Raw genomic sequence first — 14,982 nt, forward strand, 5'->3', positions numbered from 1 at the left:
CAGCACACAGGAAGCCTCCCGTTAAATGCTTCTTGACAGTTCCCCCTATTTTATTATATTTGTAAAAAAGGTCTTGACCAAATGAGTTTGGTTAGTATTCAGTTCAGTTCAGTTCAATTGCTCAGTCGTGTCCGACTCTTTGCGACCCCATGAATCGCAGCACGCCAGGCCTCCCTGTTCGTCACCATCTCCCGGAGTTCACTCAGACTCATGTCCATCGAGTCCGTGATGCCATCCAGCCATCTCATCCTCGGTCGTCCCTTTCTCCTACTGCCCCAATCCTTCCCAGCATCAGAGTCTTTTCCAATGAGTCAACTCTTTGCATGAGGTGGCCAAAGTACTGGAGTTTCAGCTTCAGCATCATTCCCTCCAAAGAAATCCCAGGGTTGATCTCCTTCAGAATGGACTGGTTGGATCTCCTTGCAGTCCAGGGGACTCTCAAGAGTCTTCTCCAACACCACAGTTCAAAAGCATCAGTTCTTCGGCGCTCAGCCTTTTTCACAGCCCAACTCTCACATCTATACATGACCACCGGTATTAACAACCTTATAGAAAGGCGACGGTAAACAACAAATATAATTATCAAGACAATCACCAAAGTTACAGTTCCAGACCTGATACTGTGGGTAATACTTCGAAACCATCCTCGTGGGTCTAGCCCAGATAATTTGTTCAGCTAAAGTTTCCAAATTAGGGGAAGAGGGCAGATTTTTAGAAAAAGTTTTAAAGATTTTCTTTTGCAGTAATTGTACATTCAGAGAGGCATGATCATGTATATTTTGTAAATGAAATTTGATTTGTTCCCAGTTGTAGGCACTATGATTGAATTGAACAGGAATAACACAAAATTGAGTAGCTTAAAGAAATAGAGGAGTTAATAATACAAGTATGTGGTTTGCAATTAATACAAGTTACAGAACATAAAAGTCTTATTAAATAGTAAATTTTCTATGTGTGTAACAAAAGGAAGTGGGACACAGGCCTGTATAAAACATGGCTGATTATAGCAAAAGAAATAGTTACTATGACCACGACTGGTCCCTATGAAATGTCCGGTCCAAGTCCCAAGTTCTTCTGTGCTCTGGTGCTTGCAGCAAGTTTCCAAATGGCCCATTGTTCAGGCCCACTGTTTATCGAGGACGATCCTAGGACGAGGTGGGGCTAATCCACCGTCAAGCCTCTCAAGAAGTCCTTTGTCATAGTAATGTTCCATCGAGTGTCAGTGACCTTCCATTATCACACACAGTGTTGTTAATATCATCTGAGCAGTCAGATAACCACATACCATGGGGTCCCCAATCAACAATTGTATGATTAGCCACAAACATTGATTTTCTTGATTTGGTTTGACATTTGTCCCAACGAACAGGAGTATAAGTAAAGTTTTTATAAGTAAACTCTTGGCATAATGTTCTTTGTTCTTTCCCTAACTCGTTCCCTAAAGTCTCAGTAGTATAAACATGGTTTACAGACAAAGAAAGGGCAGTAAATAATCTAAGCAATGTCTGAAAGTCTTCTTTTGGAGGCAGGACGAAGGCCCAGGTTTGTTGGCTGATGTTTATGCACAATTTTGCTGGGCCCATGCACAAGGGAAGGACTTCATAAAGAAATATTAATTAGTTTTCTTTCCTGCCCAGGGTGTAAGGGCCCTTTCATGTACTAGGGAGAAAGCATATGTGTAGAGTCATTAGTTGAAATGATTGGTCCTATCTCTGTCCACTCGACCACCTGTAATAGAGGGGGTTGGGTATTAGTCTAAGCTCGAGCGGGGGAGGTACAGGCCAAAAGACTGAACATTGCCAGGAGAATGTATTCAGGACTCGGAGGCAATCCCTGTTGAGAGACCAAATTTTCAGCTCGATTAGTAAGGGTTTTTATTTGTCCCCAAGTGGGGAGATCATAGGGGTGATGCCGCTGAGGGCGGTGCTTTCTGGAGATCTTTAGAGCAGACATAGCCCGTATTGGAATTTCTTCTCCCTGGGGTTCTTGTTTCATCTCCATTTTGAATGCTGGGGGCCGCCTTTGGTCGAATCGGCCTCAATAGGCCCTCGAGGTCACTCCGTCCGATCTGCCAAGTGTACCAGGCTCCTGTTCGGGCGCAACTTGTTGAGGTCCTTTAATGGACCTGGTGGTCCGGAGTCAATGATAAGAAAGTAAAGGAGAGAAAGAGGCTAATATTCCTTGGTTTATGCAGAAAGCCAATAAAGCCCCTGCATGGGGCTTGCTCTGTTCACAAAGGCCTCAGGCGCCCTCTCGATGGGGTGAAGGTGCAGAGTGCCTTCTCAAGAGGGTCTTAGAAGCCCGGGGAGGAAAGTGAACTCAGAGAGCCTCTGCGCTCCAGGGGATCAGCCTGAAAGAGAGAGAGGGGGAGAGAGAGAGAGAGAAAGACACGGGGACTAGAGCTCTGATGGAGCAAAGGTGTTTTAATCCTACTTTTAGTTTTTTGAGGCACTCCAAACTGTTTGCCACAGTGGGTGCACCAGCTTACATTCCCACCCTTTTCTTCACACCCACGAGGAAGGTTTATTTTTCCCACTTTGCTGACGAGGCGCTTGTGGTACCCCTATGGGGAATCGAATCAGCAGAGCCAAGCGTCTCTCCCAAGAGGCTGCAGGACATCCTCTCCCCAGCAGAGGTCTCCAGGAGGCAGTGGGAGGTGTGCTGAGCCCTGAGTGACCCAGTGCTCAGACGACCCCCCACACTATGAGGGGTCTTCTCCCCAAATGTGCATACCCAGCGGGCTGCAGGTAGCCAGCAGAGTCTGTAGTCTCACCCTCTACTTTGGTGATATGTCCCTGGTCCCAGGGTTACACACCCCACAGCCACCCTCCCTCCCTTTGTCTTTAAAAACCGTCCTCTGAAAGCCATGGGGAGTTCAGGCCTTTTGAGCACCAGCTGCCCAGGACTCTGCCACGCACCTGCAATAAGCACTTCACTTTCCTTCACCACAGCCTGGTGTCAGTAAAGTGACTTTACCACACACAGGCAAGTGAACCTGAGTTTGGTTCAGTAACACACCAAACTCTCAAGATTAACACAGGCTTAAACACGCTGGAGCCCTGGTCATAAGACAGGAAATGAGACCCAGTATGAGTTAGGGTGAGAGGCACCCATGTTTACTGAGCACCTGCTGGGCACCTTGGTCCCCAGGGCAGCCTGTGAGCCAAGGGATATGATCCCTGTCATACAGATGAGGAAACCGGGACTCAGAAAACACGTGACTTGCACACGGCAGAGCCTGTGAGGGTCCAGTGTGAGCCTCATCTCCCGACTGGGGAGTTCTTGTCCTATTGATGGAGCCTCTGTGCCTGTCCCCTGAGGTCCTCCACGGGGTCCTCCTCAGCAGAGTCATCCTCCCTCACTGCTTCTTTTCTCTGGCTCTGTATGGTGCTCTGAGAACTCTAAATAAGAGTAACAATAATAATAAAATCATCATCATCACAGCAACAATAACAGTAATAATAATAATGGTGACAAGGATTATTTATTAAGTGCTTCAGGTAGATGGGTTCACCTAACACCACAACCCTCTGAGGGGTTACTATCATTAGCCCCACTTTGCAAGTGAGGAATCTAAGGCACAGAGAGGTTAAAGAGCTTTCCCAGGGTCACACAGCTTGGGAGCAGTGCGTTTGGACCCAGGCAGTCTGGCTTGGGACTGTACTTCCTCCACTGCCTTTGGAGAGAATTATTCAGAAAGCATGAAACACTCCTCATCCCCGCTTGTGGTTCCCTGAGTTTGCTTCAGGAGGGTCCAGGTCAGACTCAGGGCCACCCTCCCACCCCCACGAGCAGCACCTCCTTCTCAGACCTGAATTCTCAGCCGGCCTCTGGTCACTTCACCTTGTCACAGGTTTCACACCCCACCCAGTACTCACCTGGGCAAGAGACCATGGGAGAGCTGGGGACAGGGTGGTGTCCATGAGTGCTGGCCGAGCATCGCAACGCCCATAAACTCTATGCATCTTGGCTCTAAAATCCTGTCAGGAGGGTTGGATCTGGTCAGGAAACAAAGTGGTGGGAGCAGGAAGGAAAGAAGGCAGAACCAAAAGGCTGGTGCAGAGGTCACTGCTAGGACGTCCACCTGCACCAGGTCCATCGGAGCCATATGATCTGCAGCAGACTGACATTAGTGGGTACTGTCATCACATTTTACAGATGGGAAAACTGAGGCCCAGAGAGGCTAGGTAACAAGTCCATAGTCCCACAGGAAGATTAGAGGTCACACTCCCCCCATCACCAAAATAGAGATGAGTGAAGGCATCAGAGCCAGGCCAATCTTCACTGACCCTCCTATGATGGTTTTAAAGCTCATCCACAAATTCTTTGACTCCTCCCATCAGGAGCTGGACTACAATCTTCCTTCCCTTGAATACGGCCTTAGTGACACACTTCTAAGAAACAGAATGTGGCAGAGCTGTCATAAAAGTCGACACAGTATCCACTTGGCTCTGTCTCTGATGCTCACCCTTGGATCAGCCGCCATGATGTGAGGAAGCCTACACCCTATGGAGGGGCCATGGGCAGTTATTTGGTCACAGACCCCACTGCAGACCACACAGGGTGGGCCTTGTGGGGGTTCAGCTCATGCACTTTTCCAAGGCTCCCAGCTCAGAAGGACTCTGCTATCTTGGAAGTCTTAATAATTACTGAACAAAGGGCCAGTGTCTTCATTTTGCCCTGAACTTTGTGAATCATGTCCTGGACCCAGATGACAGCCATACATGAGCCAGAAAGCCTTTGAAACCACTCCAGCCCCAGCTACAGAGTGGCTGAAAGACCCAAGTGATGATGACCCAGCTGAACCCGCCAACCCTAGAACCACAGAAGATAATCATGGAAGACAATCGCTGTGCTGCTTTGACCACAAGGCATGGCACGGGACGTTGTAGATAACTCAGAAGGCTAATGTTAGATCTTAATCACATCAGATAAGGACCATAAGCACTTAGTCTACATGCAAAGTACAGCAGGCATCAGCCTGGAGATGCTTTTTGCTGTTGTTGATTCATTTGTTTTTAAGCACCCAGGTGATGGTGATACTCACGAATAGTCCATAAAGATTGTGTTGGGGAAATTTTCCACCTCTGGTTCTGTGCCCAGGGGCAGATATTTAAAAGAGTTCATTAAAACCAGCCTTCAAAGTTTGAGAAATTACAAAATGTTGCCAACAAAAACTGATTCTATCAAGACAAAACCAACCACTCGGCCACAAAAGAACTAAATAATGCCATTTGCAGCAACATGGATGCAACTAGAGATTATCATACCAAGTGAAGTAAACCAGACAGAAAGACAAATACCATGTGATATCATTTATATGCAGGACCTAAAATATGGCACAAATGAACCTATCCACAAAACAGAAACAGACTCACAGACAGAGATCAGACTGGTTGCCAAGGGAGAGTGAGATGGGGGAGGGATGAATTGGGAGTTTGGGGTTAGCAGAGGCAAATTATTATATATAGCATAGATAAACAACAAGGTCCTACTGATAGCACTGGGAACTGTATCCAATCTCCTGGGATAAACCAAAATGGAAAAGAATATTTTTAAAAAAGAATGTATGTGTGTGTAAATCTGAGTCACTTTGCTGTACAGCAGAGATTGGCACAACATTGTAAATCAACTATACTTCAATAAAAAATACAAAAACACCCCCCAATTCAGCCCCACCCCATAAATAGGAGATGGGGTGTCTGTGACCCACCTCCAGATCTTTCTCCAGGTCATAGCTCTCCAGAGTCTGGAAGGCACTGGAATACACCTCCACTGCTTTGGCATGGAAGACCATCTCAATGGTCACAAAGTCTGAAAAAATTTTCTGTGGGGAGAGAAACCCAAATCATGTAAGTAATGCTGTCAGAAGGGCTGTTCTGGGCTCACCTCAGATGTGGACCAACCAGGGGGCAAGTCCTCGGTGGGGAATTTCAATATATTATTTCTAATTATTTTTGTTTGAACCGTTAATGCATTCCCATGGTTCAAAAATTGCACAGGGGTTGTTCCAGAAATGTGTGAGGTCTTGTGAACTTTCTGAAGGGTGTCATTTTCTCAGCTCTTGTCCAGCTGGGCTTCCTCACTCAGCCCTTGTTTCTCTCACTCCAAGGACTGGTGTTTGCAAATTGACAGCTACAAACTTGCAGCCTCTGTCACCCACAGACTGGAAGTGGGCCTTACAGGATGGGAAGGGGGCGCTGCTGGTAAGACAATGCCAGGTCCACTGGCCCCACAACCTGATGGACCAGTTTGTCAAAATGTTATTAGTGATAAAGAGTTTTGCTTCTCTAGATCAGATAGTTCGGCTTGGCTCAGTAAACTCTCACAGAGCTCCTGCTGCGTGGCTGGCTCCGGTGGGGGCTCTGTGCAAGGCACAGATAAGCTCCTACTATGCGTCATGTCAAACAGTCTCTTATTGTGTCTCAGGCCCCAGTGGGGGTTTCTGCTGTACCGTGAACCCAGCACAAGCACCTACTGTGCACCAGACCCGAGGGGAGGCACCTACTGTGTGTCAGGCCTCTCCTACGTGCTGTGTGCAGTACAAGTTCCCACTGTGAGGGAAGCATCATCAGGACACATGCTTGGTGTTGGGGCAGGAGCTCCGCAGTTCGGGAACTCGCCTTTTCCGGTCACATGGGAAGCACCTGGGATAGGCAGACCAGAGAAAGCCGCAAAGCCACCTGGGAGAAGGCGGCGGGCCAGCGGGGGCCGCAAAGCCACCTGGGAGAAGAAAGGCCTGAGGAGGCAAAGCGCGGGCTGGAAATCCCTGCTCCCCGCCTCCTTCCCTCGTGCCCTGCCGGAGGCAGTGCTGGCGGTCAGGCGAGGCCTCCTCCTGCCCCTCACTGGCGCTTGGCCCCGAGGGAATGCCGTTCCCTCTCAAACCTCAGTTTCTTCGTCAGCACAGGAGGGACAGGAGTGGTCCCAGTCACAGAGACCTGTGAGAGGTTCAGCCAGGGCCGCGGCCCTCGACCTGTGGGCACCTCGTCGACGCCGGCCTCACCTGGGGGCCGGTCAGGGATGCAGATTCCCGGTCCACCCGGGCCCACTGGCTGCCACTCCGAGGCGGGCCCGTCGGCAGCGTTTTAAGGAGCCCTCCAGGGGATTTCTGACGCCCGCTCGGGTAAGCGAACCCCCCTGCTGGGAAGCGGGGCTTCTGTTCTTTTCTCGGCGTCGGAGTTCATTTGTAAGTATTTCATTAGAAGTGTAACGTAAAACCCACAGAACGGTATTGATTATTTCCAGTTCTGATTTTCATCTCTTTGAAAATTTGTTGGTTCGGGGAAGTGTCTCTTACAGACGGAATCCCCCAGATGTGAAGGATGCCGGCGTCGCCCCGCGTGCTTCCGGCGGCCTCTGACCGTGGAGAATCGTGTGCGCATGCGCTGGCCGCGGCCGCATCAGGTATTGAATAGAGGCTGCTGGCGGTTGTAGGTTCTGCCTGCAACGTGCGTGCTTGAGCCGTCATTATTAGTGTTTCACTCGCTTCATTCGTTCGTTCTTTCATTCATTTACCAAATGTTAACTGAGTACTCACCGAGTGCCCTGCCCTGGAACTGGTGCCCGGGACCCAGGAGGGGCCGTGGCAGGCAGGGCCCCTGCCTGTATGGGAGGCAGGCATGGAACGGCAAGTTCTCCCAGACTCTCCACCACCCCATCAAGGGCACCGCATGATCTGTCTCCCCCAAGGTGTCAGCCCTGTCAGGACAGGGCCTCTCTTGGCTGGCTGTGGTGTCCCCAGCCTCAAGCGTAGTGCCTGCACATAGTCAGTGCGTATTCAACGTGTGTTAAATTCACCAGTGAATTGGAGACACAATGAACGCACCCTCAGGGATAACTGTGCTGCGCACCACCACCACCACCCCCTGCCCCCGCCCCGCCCCGCCCGTCCCCGCCGCCAAGCCAGGGTGGGATCAGTGTGTGTTAACAGTTGATCGGACCAAGTCTAGGGGGCAGGTGAATTTCTCTGAAGGACAAGGAGGTGTGGATTCAATGCAGAGTAATGCCAGAGCTCCTTGGAGGACAAAGCCTGTGCAAAGGCCCTGAGTTATGAAAGGCCTTGGTGCAGGCAAGCTTGGAGTGGTGTGTCCAAGAAGAGGCTGGAGGGCTGGACTGGGGTTTTTGGGACCTTGGGAGGATTTCAGCTTTTCTTCTTGGAACAAGGGAAGCACAGAACGTGTTAAACCCACACCAGTGTCAAATCAGAGCTGCCTTTTGTGAGATTCCTGGGGCTGCAATTTGGAAAATGGATTAAAGGAGGGGTCAAGAGTGGGTGCAGGGCCCTCTGTGACCATCTTGCCCTTAAAGACCCTGACTCCCTGGGGGCTCTGGTAAGAGCTGGGGTGCTGGGCCTTTCTGGGTGGGGTCTGGGTGGAAGGAGGAAGGCTATGTGTGATTGGGGCTTCATGGAGGAAAGGAGGCAGTCAGGGTAAGCCCTGAGGGTCCTGTGTGGAAAATCAGGGGCCTGGGAGAGACAGACTGCCCAATTTTCCTGGCAGGCAGGGAGCCAGCCGGGTGTGAGAGTCAGGGCTGCCAGTGCTGGCTTCCGGGCAGACAGCTGTGCAGGACAGCTGCCCAAGCAGCCGGCCTCTTACCGCCCACGGCAGGAGGAAGCCAGGATTTACTGTTCTGGGAGTCAGGGCTCTGAGAATTGGGCAGGCACAAGGTCACACACACACTGTCACAGGGAACACGTGTACTCACACAGGTGCAAACACAAATACACAGACATACATGAGCAAACACACCAAATTTCACACATGAGACAGCTCAGAGTACTTCTGACCGGGGACCAACCACCCCTACCTGAATGTCCTTCAGCTTCTGCTTCTGGAAGGTGTCCACTGTCTCCTCCAGCTGGTGGGAGGTGTGGCTGGCATCCACTGAGGCCCTCTGCACGCTGGTCTCTGCCTGGCTCCAGAGATAGAAAGTGTCATGGGGACTCCATTCTGAATCATTTTCTGTTCCTTTGCCCTACTTTTTGGCCAGCTGTCCTGTGTAATAGGCACCTCTTGCCAATTTGGTCATCGAAGGAATGGCCAAGTAGGACCACAGCAAAAGGGCAGCTGCCACTTCGACAGACCCTCTTAGTTGTGTGACCTCAGTCAAGTGGCTTAACCTCTCAGAGTCTCAGTGTACTTGCCTGCAAACATGGGTCAGTAATAAGGCTTGCTTTGCAGGATTGTTCCAGGAATGAAAGAGTGGACACAGCTGAGCTATTGCTCTAACTATAATCTGTTAGGTACTCCACTGCTGCTGCTGCTGCTAAGTCACTTCAGGCGTGTCCGACTCTGTGCGACCCCATAAATGGCAGCCCACCAGGCTCCCCCGTCCTTGGGATTCTCCAGGCAAGAACACTGGAGTGGGTTGCCATTTCCTTCTCCAGTGCATGAAAGTGAAAAGTGAAAGGGGAGTCTCTCAGTTGTGTCCGACTCTTAGCGACCACATGGACTGCAGCCCGCCAGCCTCCTCCGTTCATAGGATTTTCCAGGCAAGAGTACTGGAGTGGGGTGCCATCGCCTTTTCCGTAGGTACTCCACATTTGCTGATAATTAATTCCTACATGTGGAACAATTGTAGTTGATTACTTTATTGGTTGCTTTGATTTAATCTCTATGGCCTGACTCCATGGCAGGCCTGGCACGTGAAGGAGCACACAGAGCTGAGTTGGGGTTGGCCCCTTAGCTCTCTGTGACCTTGGGCAAGTCACCTTTCTCAATTTCCTCATCTACAAGTGCCTGCCTTCTACAAGCAGTAAGTAGGTAACCCCAACAAGGAAGCAGGCTGTGGTGAGGAGTGACTCCTCTAGTTGCCTGAGTAGCATTGCTGATGGGACAGAACCCAGGTCTCCCAAGTCCCAACCAATGGCTTTCCCAACACCTCTGACCCTCCCATCCTGAGCCCAGGGCCCTGCGCACACCTGCCTGGGTAGAGCTCACCTTGCCATTTTGTGTGTCTATTCATTACCTGCATGTGAGCTTGCCTTCCTCACCCAGATTTGTGACGCTTACCTGAGACTAAGAACGGTTTTGTTAGGGATCCAGGTTAACCAGCATCCCCTAGGGTGGTCCACGCAGCCCCCACCCAGAGGGTGCAGTGACACGCTGCCCCGGCCCCCTGCCCCCAGCCCCTGCCCTGGGAGGGATACGATGGTCTGTCTATCCGAAGGGGATTTCTGCCTCAGCTTCTCCAGTTTCTCCAGTTGTTTGATTTCATTGTTCCGGATACTTTTGAATTTCTTGATCTCAGCCTAAGGAAGGAGGAGGGTGGTTTCTTGAGGTCCCAGCCCAGCCAGTGTCTCCCTCCCTGTGGCCCACCTCGCAGCGCCATGCCCTTGCTCACCCGGGTCTGCTTTATTTGCATCCCATAGAGCTTCAGGGGGTTGACGACCTTGGTCTCCAGCCTCTCTACCTGGGGGCACATAAACACACACACAGTCAGATCAGGTGGAGCCAGAGAGATGCTGAGAGGCTGTGCTGTCCCTGGCCTGCAGTTATAGTGCTCCGACTGCATACCCAGGACTGTACATTGGGCCATCCCTCAGCCTTGGGGTTGCGAGCACCAACCTGGGCTCAGGGCTCTGCCTCCCAAGAGCACAGTCACACATTTACTCTCGATGAGCCCCGTTTTCTGGCCTGTAAAATGGGTATAAGGAGTGTACCTGCCCAGGGTTTCTTAGCAACTGGGTGGGACCCAGTGCATTTTATTTCTCCAGACTGCCTTAAGTTGTCACCAGGGAGGCTGACAGATTCACCTGGAACATGAACTAGCAGAGAATCCAGAGTGGACCACACTGTGAAGCCCCAGGGACTGGCAGGGTGGGTGAGGGGGACACTTCACACCCCTGGGTCAGTGTCTGTGTGCAAGCCCAATGCTAGACACTTAAATAAACATAATCGGTAATAGTAACAGTCCAGTTAAAGCTGGTGTGGATTAAGTGCTTACCCTGTGGATGTCACACTAAGCAGGCGTAGGGGTTCCTCCAAGGGCTTTTCTTATAACCCTGATCACCAGCCACCCCCTCTCCAGAGGTTCTGACTCAGCAGGTCCAGGGCATGGCCCCAAAATCTGCCTTTCTAATAAGATCTGAGTCTGGCTTGACAGATGGGCCAGGGGAGCTGGAATCCCTACCCAACCCCTTCCTCCTCTTCTGTCAAGGCTTGTGGCTCTTCTAAATGCAAATCTTAAAAAAATAATAATAATTTTCCCAAATGCCAAAAGGGAAAGGAACATATTCCCCTCCTTTTGTGTACAGCATTTCTTTGGAAAAACTTGGCAGTTATAGATCCTTTCTCTGTCCCTTTGAGGTAGATATAAACCTCTTAAAAGCTAAAGAAGCCTCTGGCTGGTTTTACAACCAGGCCAGGCCAGTCATCTCTGAACTGTAAACATCAGGAGGACAGTGTCTCCAGGAAGTTTCCCTGGCACCTGGCTCCAGGCTGTACCTACCTGCTTGTTAGAAAGAGGTTTTAGTTTTTCTCTGGATAAAGATGATTGGCCAGCCCAGTTGGCCCCCTAATCACCAGGTGGAACTAGGAAGTCCTCTGTGACAGAGGCTCTGTCCCTTCCCTGTTCTCAGGGCATCCCCTCCCTGTGGACAGTCATCTCCTATCTCCAGAGAGTGCGCTTGGTGGGGAGTGAGGATTCTCTGTTTTTGCCATCTGATCACCTGCGACATGCATCGTCTTCTGGTTTAATGCTTATTCGATAGAAAAGCTGTTTCAGTCTTTTCTACCATAGCAGAGGGGATTTTGGGGGGCTGGCTGGAGATTATTAGTTTTATTTTATTTCATTTTACTTTTAATCCCAAACTCCTGCTACTGCTGCTGTTGCTGCTAAGTCACTTCAGTCGTGTCCGACTCTGTGTGACCCCATAGACGGCAGCCCACCAGGCTCCCCCGTCCCTGGGATTCTCCAGGCAAGAGTACTGGAGTGGGGTGCCATTGCCTTCTCTGCCCAAACTCCTAGTCTATCCCTAAACACTGATTTACAATATTGTTAATTTTTGCTGTACAGCAGAGTGATTCAGTTACACATTCTTTTCCATTGTGGTTTATCATAAGATATTGAGTATAGTTCCTTGTGCTCTACAGCAGGACCTTGTAGTTTATCTATCCTATATGTAATAGTTTGCCTCTGCTGATCCCAAATTCCCAATCCATGCCTCTCCCACGTCTTCCCTTTGGCAACCACAAGTCTGTCCTCTGTATCTGTGAGTCTGTTTCTTTATCGTAGATATTTATTTGTGTCATGTATTAGATTCCACATATAAGTGATATCTTATGACGCTTGTCTTTATCTTTCTGATTTCACTTAGTATGATAATCTCTAGGTCCATCCATGTTATTGCAGATGGCATTATTGGTGTTTTTAATGGATGAGTAGTGTTCCGTTGTATATACACCACGTGGAGTTTCCGTTTTTAATTCTTACCCTGACTCCCTGCATCTTTCTTGTCTTGCACAAGCCTCCAGGCTCTCAGTTCTATAAACTAAGATTTGACCCCGGCTCCTCTGGGGATGTCTTTGCAGGAGATGCATCCACTAACTGTGGACCCCATCAGGCTGCGCCAACCCTCAGGCTGCCCCCCCACCCTGGGCAGTGGGTCCTCCAGAGCTGCCTGCTCACCTCAGCTTGCCTGTAATCTTGCACTTTGGCCAAGTCCTCAGCGAAGTTCCTCAGGGTGGCCCGCATCTCTGGGTTCTCTGTATTGGCGAAGCTGATGAGCTGTTTGACCAGCTGGTCGGCCTTGTCACGCAGCCGGGCTGTCTTGCGGGTGTAGGCGGCCAGCAGTGAGCAGAACTGGCCAAAGGACTTCTCGGCATTGGTCACTGTGTCCTCCATCACCCGCACCTGGCTGTCCCTGGGGAGGCAGGGGCCTGAGGGGCCGTGCTGGGCAGTGACACCCAGCCAGGTCACTCAGTGACACAGGGATCGCCCACCCACTGCTCTCCTCCTCAGGCCCAGGCGCCTGCTCCCCAAGATAATAGCCGCAGTCTCTGGGTCAGGCCAGCAAGGCAGATGCCAGAGGCCAGAGGGGTCATGGGACTGGTCAGTGGCCAGGCAGGTATGCAAGGTGGGTTTGTCTCCTAATTTGGCCTTTCGCACTGTGAGAGCCTTTAGCGGGGCTTTATCTTCCCGGTAGAGTTGGTCTGTATTCCAGCCATCCTGAGGGGCAGTGGCCTCTTTTCTATGAAATTCCCTGATTCTTTTTCCTGGGCTGTTGAAATTCTCTGCCTTCTCTGCATCATAAAGCTTTTATTTTTGGAATTAATAAACTTTTTTGGGGGGGGAAATAGTTTTAGGTTTACAGAAAAACAGTGGAAAGTACAGAGTGTTCCCACAAACCGTTCCCTCACACGTGGTTTCCCCTATTATTAACAGCCTTCCTTTCTGCAGGACCTTTGTTACAAAAGGTGAACCCGTGGTGATACATTCTTATTAACTAAAGTCCCTCATTTACATGAAGGTTCCCTCTTGGTGTGGTACATGTCATAGGTTTTGACAAATGCTCAATGCCCTGTCTCCAACTATCACAGCATCATAGAGAAGTTTCACTGCCCTAAAGACCCTGTGCTCTGCCCTTGGGTCCCTCCTGCCTCTCCCAGCCCTGGACCTTGTTTGTCCTTGTGGTGCACCATTTTTCAGTACTTATCACTTCCTGTTGTGCAGAGGAGTGGGGAGCGAGGGCTTGCTGACTCATGTTTTGTGTGCTGCTAGCCGGCAGCCTGCCCATCAGAGGTGTTCCACGAAGAAGTACGGAGTGAGTGAGGACCTGCTGGATTTTGTCTTCCTGAGACAGCTGAGTGGCACAGCCTCAGACACTCGCCTCGCTCTCATCCCACTGCACCCTCTCCTCATCCCTCATCCCAGGTGGTTGCTGCCCTAGCCTCCTCTGTTTGACCAAACCTCCCAGCCGTGCATTCTTCTAATAGTATCTCTAAGGCTGGAAGCTGGGAGGAGGGCTTTTTGTCCTCCTCAGAAACCCTAATTGGTGCAGTGCCCATCGTGTGCATGACCCTGCAAGCAAGGTAAATGGAGGCCAGAGAGGTGAAGCACCTTGCTCCAGGTCACACAGCCAGCTGCATTCTCTGTCCCTCCAGGTGGAGTCCTTCGACCCCCTCAATCAGAATCACCTAGGGCACAAGTTAAGCCTGCAGAATCCCAGCCCACCCTCCTGTGAGTGGGGCCCAGGGGTTCCATTTGTAAATAAACACATCAGGTGGTCCAGAGTTTGCAGTCCCCAGAGGATCCAGGTGTGGAAACAGCTGGCTAAGGGACAGGCAGGTTGAGAAAACAGTGATCGAATCAGGCTGCAGGCAGTGGGGTTGGGAACAGTTCCACAGAAGGGATGATGCCTGGTGGGGTTTTGAAGCATGAAGGGGTTTCCTAGGTAGAGATGAGCTAGAGAAGTTGGAGGGGACCGTGTAAATTTAGCTACCCCAGGTCTGTGGGCAAAAATGCTGGAGAAGTAGATGGAGGCCAGAGTCTGGAAGCCTCCATGGTCCCTTGACCTTGAGCTGGGTGTGGTGCGGGCAGGAGAGCATCCTTACCACCACCCCCTCAGCAGTCCAGGCAGCCTCATCTGTCTCAGTTAATCTGGCCCTAAGAACCTGGTTGCTCCCCTCCCTCTCAGCTGGGGTCAGCATGGAGCTGCTTACCTGGAGAGAATGATGTTCATTGTGATCAGAGGCAGCAGCTGTCCTGGTCTTGGGGAATAAGGGCAGGGCCCCAGGGGTCCCCTAGGCCTGGGAGAAGTTGCACAGGGCTGGGCGCAGCTGTGTGGTCCTGGCTCAAGGGATGCTGCCACTTGGTTTCTGGGCAACGTGGCTGCCCACAGTAACCCTGGGAGGAGCCTCTGCTGGTCACCAGGGCAACCTCTCCTGGGGCCAGCCTCCCCAGGCGGGGTTAGGAGGCCTCACCCTGCCATGCACTGGTCCAGGTAGGGCCCCAGAGAGGCCCCTGCTCTGGTGAAGACAGAGG

General features: G+C 51.0%; 1 protein-coding gene across 1 annotated transcript; it reads right to left on the reverse strand.

Annotated features, from left to right (window-relative positions):
- Nucleotides 1-3,287: 3,287 nt before the first annotated feature.
- On the reverse strand, nt 3,288-14,680 carry CIBAR2 (CBY1 interacting BAR domain containing 2). The gene is made up of 9 exons (XM_052656666.1): nt 14,661-14,680; nt 12,628-12,862; nt 10,342-10,410; nt 10,148-10,249; nt 9,880-9,881; nt 8,806-8,914; nt 5,714-5,827; nt 3,879-3,980; nt 3,288-3,401 (listed from the first exon to the last, which is right to left on the reverse strand). The coding sequence occupies exons 1-9, from the start codon at nt 14,678-14,680 to the stop codon at nt 3,288-3,290; spliced, it is 867 nt and encodes a 288-aa protein (XP_052512626.1).
- Between the last annotated feature and the right edge of the window lie 302 nt (nt 14,681-14,982).

The sequence above is a fragment of the Budorcas taxicolor genome, chromosome 18 (assembly GCF_023091745.1).
Source record: "Budorcas taxicolor isolate Tak-1 chromosome 18, Takin1.1, whole genome shotgun sequence".
Taxonomy (NCBI): Eukaryota; Metazoa; Chordata; class Mammalia; order Artiodactyla; family Bovidae; genus Budorcas; species Budorcas taxicolor.

Excerpts from the sequence above, each read along its gene's own strand:
- CIBAR2 (XM_052656666.1), bottom strand. The coding sequence starts at position 14,680 with ATGAACATCATTCTCTCCAG. Across the intron at positions 10,250-10,341 it reads TGCAAATAAAGCAGACCCGG|GCTGAGATCAAGAAATTCAA; the intron begins GTGAGCAAGGGC and ends CTCCTTCCTTAG. Across the intron at positions 3,981-5,713 it reads ACCTGGAGAAAGATCTGGAG|GATTTTAGAGCCAAGATGCA; the intron begins GTGGGTCACAGA and ends CCCTCCTGACAG.